This window comes from Psammomys obesus, unplaced genomic scaffold (genome assembly GCF_907164565.1).
Source record: "Psammomys obesus unplaced genomic scaffold, mPsaObe1.curated_primary_1811, whole genome shotgun sequence".
In the NCBI taxonomy this organism is placed as follows: Eukaryota; Metazoa; Chordata; class Mammalia; order Rodentia; family Muridae; genus Psammomys; species Psammomys obesus.
The window spans coordinates 209198-220281 of NW_026585686.1; the positions used below are offsets into that span (position 1 = coordinate 209198).

The window sequence follows — 11084 nt, forward strand, 5'->3', positions numbered from 1 at the left end:
GATGATGATGATGATGATGATGATGATGATGATGATGATGATGATGATGATGATAACGTCACCATTCTACCAAATACCAAATTGTTTTCTTCCCACTGAACTGTGTTCTCCACACTGTACTACACAAGACAAGAAAAATGGTCTTGAATTCAGACATACTAGCCCATTTCTTAATTCTGCCACTTGTGAAGCATGTGGCCTTGAAAAAGTCTCAGCTCAGAGACTGGCTTTCTTTTTCTACACAACAGACTGATGAAGAGTCCAGCCTAGAGCACTCTCTCTGTTGTGACTAGGACTTCAGTATAGAAGGTGCTGATGTGAAAACGCAGCTGCTAGACAAGTGCCAGAGGAGCCCAAGACATGAAAAGAATCTCATTCAGGACTGACACCCAGGAAGCCCCAGAATAAGAAAATACTGAGCTCCACTAATGGCAGGAATTCTGCAGTTTGGATGGGGGAGAGGAATGCTCCTTAGAAGCCTGGACCTGTAAACTGGGCTCTGATGGACAAGCACCTTCTGTCCTATGAGAAGGTGTTTCATGCGGTCCTGTTCTACGTCCTCTGGGGGAGTGGTCCCCTGTCCAGGTCCACTCTTAAATACTGCTCTTTATTATGAAGATAAAAATCAAAAGAGAAGAATAAGGAAGTGAGAGTCCTATCCATCACAAAAATAAAATTTAAGGTGAGATACACTTAGACATGTAATTCCTTTAAACCTAAACCCCTATATCATGGAGATTTAGTCACATCAGTCTGCCACACATTAAAATTTCCCTGAAATGGAATGGAAACAGTATGTGAGCTGTTCTCTACCGTTCTAGTTGGTTAGGACCTTGTGGTGTTTGAACTGTAAGCTTTTCCACATCTTCCTAACATCTGGAGCTATGGCTACAGTGAGTATCTTGGGAGAATGGGCAGAAAAAAAGGAAAGGTGGTGTGGGCTTCTTACCTGTTGGCTATTAAGGCAACAATAGCAATGCATATATTAGACTAAAAATCTCAGTCATTTGATCTGCATAATAACTATAATGTCTTTATTGCTCTCATTAGTCATTTTCTATGTCCATAAGACTCCAAGCAGTGTGATCAAACTCCCTTCCCATATTCACATCATACTCTTAAAGAAAATCACATGATCCCTGAGAATCTTTTGAGGAACTGTCAGGTTTCTATTCAGTCTTACCCCACATATAGGCAAGCTCTCATCACAGCCACCTAATGCAGAGACAACTGTATTGCGATAAAAATCCTCTACAAGCTTTCCTTTGCATGGCTACTTCACTACTACCCCTATTCTTTGTTAGTCTGAGCCTATCAAGCTAGATGGTATAGATGCATAACAGAAAAGAATAAGCTGTTACTTCTCATCTTTTGTGTTTTCTAGAAACAATAGATGCCAGAGGATTCAAACCTCAGATTCCAAGACATAAAAAACCCAAACAGGTGCAAGCTACTGTTGACAATGTGCCACAAAACCTAATAAAACCGCATTATTCACCCATACAAGTCACAGAAATTAGAGGTTAGCTGTTCAACATGTTCAACAGTTTTTACATTATTATTCTTTTATGACAATTTTCATTTTTGTTATCTTTCAACATTAGAATGAAACCATAAAACTTAAAATAATCAGTTTTAAAGAAAAAAAATCTTTTAAAATCATGAGGTCCAAATGGGGGTTGGTGAAAGACTCATGACTGTTAAAGTGATTGTGAACCCTGAGATAATAAATGGTCATTTCCATTTGACTCCTCAGCCAACGGTTTTACAGAGAAATTCAAATCATCAGAAGCCCTCTCTGCCCACTCACGGTCAAAGAATTTCAGCTTCTCTTGAAAAAGGCATCCTTGTCACCAGATTCAGGCCTTATGTGACAAGTATAAAACAAGACTAAGGTCTTAGGAACCAGGGGATTAAGCTACAAAATGACACTAACTGCCCTGCATTTAAGTGAACTGTCCACATGGTTTAGAACAAAGACGTTTCCAGTGCAAGATTCTTTACAGTTAATACTGAACACTCTCTTCAAAGGAGCTCAAGATCAGATCAGGCATCCAAGGCTTGCTACAAGTAGCAAACAAACTCTAAGCACTGCTTATGAATGAAACCAACATACTTGTATTCAAGACTGGGGTCAAAACAGCAGTTTTCCAGAGCATCCAAGGATTTCATCAGAAGAAGCTTCATCTGCTGGCCAGACATGTCACTAAATAAGGAGACAAGGAAAATGGGTTATTAATAATCACTCAACTGTTCAGAGTTCATGGCATGTCTGGGAGTGTGAGGCTCAGGGGCAGAGAGCTTGCCTAGCACACACAAGACTCTGGATTTGATCTCCAGCACTACAAAACAAACAAAGTGTATTTTGGTCCAGAGAGATGGCTTAACAGGAAAGGGTGGTATGTCTAACATATTCACTGAGCCTGATGATCTGCGTTTGATCCCTAGAACCAACATAAAAGAGGAAGACAAATGATTCCCACAAATTATCCTCCGATCTCCATATGTGCACCATGGCATACATGCCCCCACACACAAATGCACAAACAAATACGTTAATAAAAATGTCAAAGTGTTTCAGATAAAGCCTTGTTCTGTCAATATCTCCTGGAAATTTAAAATTTTAGCAATCATATATATATATATATATATATATATACACATATATACATATATATAATCATATATATAATTATATATATAATCATATATATATAATCATATATATATATATATATATGATTGCTAAAATCCTGTCCATAAAATGAGCATACGTGAATCACCAATATTGGTGACTCATGTATGCTCATTTTATGGACAGGGAAACTGAAAAATTATTCAGTAATTAGGTTCTGAAGAATGTAAACAATTAAAAACAATAAAAACCCTAATGTTCCCTTTATTTTTCTCATTGTATTCAAATTTTAAATCACTGAAGAACAAAATTTCAAATATTTCTAAGAATGTAAAAGTCATGCTTTTTGTAGCAAGCTGAGTAAAATTATTGATACACTTATTACTCACCCCAAATCTCTCTCTTAGGAGAGACGTATCTTATGATTTCATGTCTCAGTTGTATGAGTTGTCAGTTAGAGACAATAATTTAAAAAAAGAAAAATCAGGGACATGCCTTAGAGAATTAAGACTTCATGGTGAAAGAAAACGCAGACAGGGGTTCTCTGGCTCTTTCCTCAGGGAAAATTGTGGGCTTCCTCACTCACGTTTGTTTTATTACCCAGGGTCCCTGAAGCTCAGCTCCCTCTCTTCATCCTCAGATCATGCTGGGTGGAATGCAGAATACCAAGTATTCCCAAGAATACCAAGTAGCCAGAGAGCACTTTAAATTAAATAACAGCTTCCAAACCCAGACTGCAGCGATGCTTGTAAACATGGGGTATAGTGTGGCAAGAGAGACAGACAGACAGACAGACACAGACATACACATGCACACATGGGGCACAGGGGGGGCATTAAATGAGTAATTTCCTTTATAGTTATTTGTTGGAATCAAGTATAAATATTCTCATACTAAGATCATATTTACATCCTTAGAGGTTACGACAGAGTTAAGAGGTTTGGTGTAACAAGCCTTCCTGAATATTCCTAGATAGGAATTCAAATTCAGGAAAATCATAGGCCAGACCGACTGCAATGAGTCCTTTCTCGGAGGGAGAATATACTCTGAGAAGAATGTATTGCTGATGTCTGCTCTTTAACAGGTACTTCATATTTCTACCCATTTCAAGCCAACAGCTGCCATGAAACTCAGCTTTATTTTAAATTACTTTATTTTATTCTACTTGTGAGTATTTTGCTTGCATGCTTGTCTGTGTCCCATGTGTGTGCCTGGTGCCCAAGCAAGCCAGAAAAGGGCATCAGATCCTCTGGGACTGGACTTACAGATGCTTGTGAGCTGTCATGTCAAAGCTGAGACCCAAACTTCAGCCAGCCCTCTGGAAGAGCAGCCAGTGCTCTTAACCACTGAGTTATTTCTGCAACCCCTATGTTTAGTTACATTTTTAAGATTCATTTTATTTTTAATTTCCTATCTGTGGATGGTGTGTGTGTAAGAGTATGTGCACATAAGTGCAGGTTCCCTTAGATGCCAGAATAGAGTATTAGAGGCCCTGAAGCTAGAGTTAAGGGTAGTTGTAAGCCACCCAACAGGGTACCCAATACCAAACTTGGGATGTTTGGAAAAGTGGCAAGCATTTGTAAATACTGAGTCATCTCTCCTTTATTTTAGGAAAAAAAAACAACAAAAAGAAAAATCTGAAAAGGTAACATTGTAATTACCAATTAAAATACCTACTGGTAGAAAATAGTAAATATTTCTGATTTCTCTGTTCTAAAAGAAATAGGCAAGTAGAAACTAGGGATAATTACATGTTGGTGACCACATCATCAAGACACAGATCCCAAGAAAGGAAGCATGCAACTGGGCAAAGTTAACATCTACAGGCACTCAGGGAGTTAGATCTCTGATCTTCAGGCCAGCCTGGTCTACACATTGAGTTCCAGGACAGCCTGAGTTATATAGAGAGACCTGTCTTAACAAAAACAATCAATCAAACAAACAAACAAATCTACCAGTGACTCAGTTATGGAAGAACTTCCTGTGTCCTTGCTCAGAATTTTCTGCAGGTACAAATTCAAGTAAGAGAGACAGAGGTGGAAGGCAACCTGGGAATGAAGGATGAGTGTGCATGTATGGATCACTATGGGAGTTTTCCAGGCAGCATGATTAATTTAACCCCCAGTGCAAACCTGATAGTCAAAAAGCCAGTGCAGCACCTTATCCCATGTAAATGAAGAAATGAGCCACGGCCAGGATTGGGTGAAGTGAGCTGCCCAGAACTGAACTGCCAGGGCTTACTGTTGAGATGTAAAGCACGCTGCTTGAAAACATACTGAGAAAGAGCCTGAACACAGATGGTGAGGACTGCGTCATTTGTAGCACAGCGGCAAAGGGGAAAATAACTTTGAAGCTTTAAGCTTTTACAAAACACTTTCTGTTCTATCAGACACAGGAGGAATGGAAGAGTCGATTCCCATGCAAAAGGAAGGCTCTTTGTTCACAACTGGAGCTAGGCCTCTATGAATATTCTGGGCATGTCTCATTTTTATTTGCAGATACTATGGCAGTCATTCCACTTGTCTGACAGATGTTTCCAGAAACTAAAGATGTCTTTTGAAATATACCATTCCGAAGAGCAATAGTAATCTCCCCCTAAAACACGACAGTGTTTGTTGAAGATAAGTAAATTATAAACACAAACTTAAAACTCTGGTTTCCAGAATTTTAGGATGCCATGTAATAACATGCAGTTTATCTACACCAGCACTGTGTTTGCTTTTGGACCACTAATTGCTACCAACCAGGAAGTATAAAGATATCTAATACCATGGCTAGATGTTTTCCCCTACTTCCTATTTCCAGTGCAAGAAGATGGAGCTGAAGCCCAAGTCACTACCATTAAATATTCACAGTAACCAAATATTCATGTTAGATTATATTACAATCAAGCTGGATGTATAAAATTCTAAGGTTTAATATAAAATACAGGGAAAAGAGTAGGAACAAAACTAAAATAGATTAATTGATGTGTAGGAAAACCCACCCATTTAGCGGAATTTTTCACCTGGGTCTTTCATATTCTATTTGCTCCATTCACTGATAATGCTAACAGCCTAAAAATGAGCAATCAAACAGAATAAAGAACCCAGGATAATATGCACAGATTACGACTCTTTAAAGATTATTAAAATGTAGCCAGGGCACAGGACAAAAGCAGTGTTTTAAAGCTGGGTACATGCTGTTCTCAGGTAACTCAGTGACTAATTGTACCCCTCCAGTACATGGGGTTCCCCAGTTGTTTCTTCCTGATTTATAGAGACAACAATAAAGAATCAACAATGAAGTGGGGGGTACAAGTTCTTCTTTACTTATAGTACTCTGAGACTTTTGTTAATGCCTATTAATAGTAATGATGCACTAGGGCTTCTATCTCAGCCTGAGACAGTTTTCAAGTAACCAATCACTTGAATAATAAAGCACATTAATGTGCCTATGATGGTATTTAGGCAGCCAAATTCACCGTATAAGAAAATAAACAATCAACTCAATCATCTCAAAAAGTTTAGCAAACACATTCTGTTCAGATGCAATGTTTAGGTACCTGCATATACACACTTGGTCACCTAAATCACAATGAGAAAAAACTGCAATTCTTCAATCAACTCTACCTGAGCTTCTCTTCACACAAGCGAGAGAGAAACATCCCCAGAGCAAGGCCCATATGGATTTGCACGGCTTGAGATTCATCAGCACTTGGTTTCCCAGGTAACCTGGCAGTCAGCATGTTCAGGATTTCCTCAAGCTTCTCTTTGCAAGAGATAATGAAAACCGGCACGAGGAGAGACAAAGCCGTAGCGGCAGCAGAGCGCACGGTAGCACTTGCTGTGTTCTCACCCGAATAGGACTTCTAGGACACGCCAAAGAAAGAAAACGGGGGTTAGCCTCTTGCTAAAACATGAAGGATGCACTCCTATCACATGAGCACTACAATAATACAAGCTTCTCCTACACTGCCCTACAGGCAAAAAGGAGAGTCTAAATGTGTTTGTGACGGCCCTGCATTCGGTCAATGAGCCCATCTACTGCCACTTATTCAGTCCTGTCCCTTTAAATTTCAAAGATGCAATTCTAAGTGCCCATGTTTAGAGGTTATGGACTCTGTCACTATATAAACGCAAACACATTCAATGTTTTTAAAAGCCTGAGTGTATATAATAGGAAAGCCAAAAGTAAAGCTGTCTGAACTTAGCCAAGCCTCCCTACAATTGTCCAGAAAGCCAGGACTTGCCCAGAAAAGAAAAAAGGGAGGTAGACAGGAGTTTAAGTTTACTACAGAGGAACAGGTGGGAGTTTAGCACAAGGATCTATTGGCACATCTCCCAACATTTTTTGGTGGGAACACAACCCAGTAGATGGATTATTTTCTATAGGGGCTTAATTCCTTTTAATTAAGAGGGAAAGTGGAATTCTAAAAGCTTCTGGTTACAAAGCAATAACCAGCTATTCAAAAGGAACCAAAGGGCTCTACATGTGCCTCTGATATGCAATTATGGGAAGAGGAATGCCCTAATAAAATGACAGGGCAACTGAACATGGACAGCATCTGCAAGAGTCCCAAGTTAGAGCACTCCACCACACATGCTATACGTCTATAAAAGTGTCTCAAGTAGAGAGAAAAGCCTCTTTATGACCCTCACTATTACCCATTTCAGATTTTCAGACATGCCATAAAGGCAGACTTGTCCCTGGCAGTCAAAGCATGATACAATGTGTTTTAATTCTATGTCTATTTGCTTCCTAAGCTCTAGTACTTTAAGAATAACAATCAAGCATGTAGGACATTATATTGGAGGCTGACATAGTGTTTTCAAATGACAATGTTACTGAAAAGGACTCAGCTATGAGGACACAGGAAATAAAGAAAGTGACTTTTGTAATAGGTCTTTAAAATGAGTAATAATGTAAAAAGAATAAAAAAAGATAAGAGATAAGAGGTAATTCTGAACTGGCCAATAAAGAGGTTGTTTTCTTGGTTTGTAAGAACTAAGCAAAATGACTAGGAAACCTCACATGGTGTTTTGTTCTGGTGACTGACCCACAGAGTTACCGTGCAAGCTTCAAAACAAGTTAAGCAAACCAGCACTAAGAGACACAAACATCTAACTTCCAATTTAATTCTGCATTACCTATTAAGTCATTTTTTTTTTCTTCAACTGTAGTTAAAATCTAGCATTGGACCCTAAGCCCCAGATCAATATATACCTGGTCCTCCCAAAAGCAGGGCAAAAGGAACAGACTATTTACAGAGAAAAGTACAGGCAATGGATTTGGGGCTATATCCATAATCTTAGCAACAATTCAAGATGTGTTCAACATTTTTCTTTAAACAATCCTCAGGCACTCAGCTGACTATCCTGTGATCTCTGTAAGTCCCTAAGCAATGGATACTGATAGGACAAAACCAAAATAATTCTACACCATTGCAGAACTAAAGTAATTCTACAACCCCAAAGGGAGCATTAGACAACAACAAGATGTGCATTCCACATTGCTTTAGTCGTTAGAATACCATCATGAAGACAGAGAGAGAGATGTGGGTGGCTGTTATTTTTCTCATGACCAAAAGACTACTTGGTATTTACAAAGAATTTTACTACTTTAAAAACACAGCATTTGTACATAACTTAAATAGTTTTACCTTCACAATCTTTAGTAAGTCAGAAAAGCATGGCAAAAGATTTTTACTTCTATTTCACAAGTCAGGAAAACAAAAATGATAATGGAAAACTGCCAAATCAATAAGGGTAGCATAGGGTTATCATTACAGAGGATGCTGCTATTCTTTTCGTTTTATGAATAAGGGCAAAAAAAGACCAAATATATTCAAAGAACCACTTGTCGTACAACTATAGCCCTTGGCCCTGACTACATACCAGAAAAAAACTCAAGAGCTTTCATACAGCTGGTACTTGGGGCAGATCCTGAATCAATTCAATTAAACATGGCATTACCTACAAGTCTTTCTACACACACACACACAAACACACACACACACACACACACACACACACACACACACACCTAACCCACAGTCAGAGCCAGAAATTACTGTACTATATCATAGTTTTCATGTGAACAATGGATGTCGGGTGAGTCAACCCTTGGTGGTTTTGGTCATTGATATTTCTTGTACTTACATGATAAAAGCATGAAAAGAGTTGTCCTTTGGGGTGGTAATGGCTATCCACAATGACCAGCAGAGTATTAAGCACCATGGAAACCCACTCTTTCACTGGAAGGAAATTAGGTTGGACCTGCAGATGAGGAATGACATGAAATATTAGTACAAAAAAATAGAATAAATCTAAACTTTCTTTTGACATCTAGAGCACAGCCATCTTTTTGTCAAATAAGGAAATGCTACCATCAAGAAGGAAACTTTATCTGCTTATACTACAGGAAGTGAATAGTGCTGACAAATGTCTTTACCTGTTCCCCATCAAGAGTACAACTGCATTTTATCTAAGACTGATAGGAAGCGGGAAGACAGAGGCTACAAAAGAATATACTCAGCTTTCCTCTGCCCAGTGAGTTGTGATAAAAGTAACATATACAACAGAGAAGTGCAAAACAGAAATGTAAAATTTCCAGACTTTATGACTTACCATTTCACAAAGTAACCAATTAGCCTGCAGCAGTTTAACCAATGTCTCTAGCATTTCTGGTTACTATTACATATGACTGTCCATCAAGTATCATGACCACACTCACCTAACAAATTATTATTTTTTATTTTTTATTAATTACAGTTTATTCACTTTGTATCCCCCCATAAGTCCCTCCCTCCTCCCCTCCCAGCCCCACCCTCCCTTCCCCTTCTTCTCAATTGCCCCTCCCAAGTCCACTGATAGGGGAGGTCCTCCTCTCCTTCCTTCTGATCTTAGTCCATCAGATCCCATCAGGAATGGCTGCATTGTCATCTTCTGTGGCCTGGTAGGGCTGCTTTCCTCTCAGGGCCGGACAACAAATTATTTTTTAAAAAAAAATTCATTCACTAAAAAGAAAACTTGTTTATAAAAGTCACCCGTGGCCATGGGGGTCAGAAACATACATCTTAAGATCTTTTGTTTCTGGTCACACATGTTCAACTCTAATCATATAATGAGATCTGGACTTTGTATTGAGAAACAGCCAAAGGCAAGGTCAATAAAAATAAAAGCAAAGCCTCATTCTTAGCCTGCTGGGCTTCTCAGTTTGATAAGATTGGAAGTAAGAGATAAAGAATACGAGAATCTAGAACTTCAGCTCTGAGCTATATCCCCAGTTATGGGGCAAATTAACTCCACAACTGATAATTCACCATAATTACCCCCCAAGAAGAGGGATCCTATAAAATGCATGAACTTTTAGAGTTATAGATCTATGTAGCCTTTGAGAAAGAATTCTATAGCTCTGTCAATGAAATGAATCATTTCTTTATCTTTCACATTAGTAAAACAAAATTCTGGGTTCAAAGTTAAATATTTGAATGTTAACTAATTGTACTTTTATTGTTCACGTAATGGTTCTTGCATTTCATTCCCTTCTCTACATGTAATGCACCTACATGTAATGTACATTTGTAGCTCTTGCCTCACAGTACTGATGCTCCTGCTCATGGGTGACAATGCCACTGGATATGATAGCCAGGTTATTTGTGTCTCCAACAACAAATTAGGCAAGACACAGTGTAACAGTGAGTGTATACAGATTTACTAAAAATGAGAAGAGTAGAAGAATTAGAGCAGGACTAAGAAAAGAGCTGACTCAAGAGCCTCCACTACATTGAGGAGATTTTTGAGTTCTGGGAGAGAAAGAAGCTTCTCCAGGAGCAAGTTTAGAATAGATGCTAACTCTGTTAATGTAACTTTGGAAGACCTGCACTTAGCCAATTAAAGGGGTTTTGCTCCTGACTCAGAGATCACTTCAAGGATAGATTCTCCTTCACCGACCTTGGTCCAGTAGTGGTTTGAATACGCCAAGCATATCTTTCCTTCTGCCAGGATATGTCTCACCAAAACAATCCACAGAAAAGAAGGCACCGGGTGGTGCCCTACAGGAAGGGTAGCCATATACGGCACACCCCCAAGGACAGTTGTCTTGGCTCACTGGACTATTCCTAAGCTCATCTGCTACTTCAACAACACCCTTTAAATAATTCTACCCTCTCCACTATCTGGAGATTAATTAAATGCTCAGATGAAGCTGTGTTTGTAGCCTACCCATGGGGTGGGCATAGGACCCTGTGAATATAAACTGTAAATGGTGAATACAAGGTAAAAAATGACCCAAGTGGAGATAGTATACTGAGATACTTCAATAGCACTTGTGTCAGAGACTACATTTTTCCTGGCCAAACCCAGCCTTTAAGCTTTGTTTTCAACTCCAAGGCCTTCCAAATTCCATGTATTTTCAGCTCCTCTTCTTCTTCTTCTTCTTCTTCTTCTTCTTCTTCTTCTTCTTCTTC

General features: G+C 38.9%; 1 protein-coding gene across 2 annotated transcripts in view; it reads right to left on the reverse strand.

Annotated features, from left to right (window-relative positions):
* The window catches only part of Focad (focadhesin), a 312861-nt gene that overhangs the window by 47979 nt on the left and 253798 nt on the right, over positions 1–11084 (reverse strand). For both annotated transcript variants that reach the window (XM_055629496.1, XM_055629500.1), the window contains 3 exons: positions 8776–8892; positions 6247–6485; positions 2117–2206 (listed from right to left, as the gene is read on the reverse strand). In XM_055629496.1, the coding sequence (XP_055485471.1) occupies positions 2117–2206; positions 6247–6485; positions 8776–8892 (446 nt within the window). The remainder of the gene's footprint in view (positions 1–2116; positions 2207–6246; positions 6486–8775; positions 8893–11084) is intronic.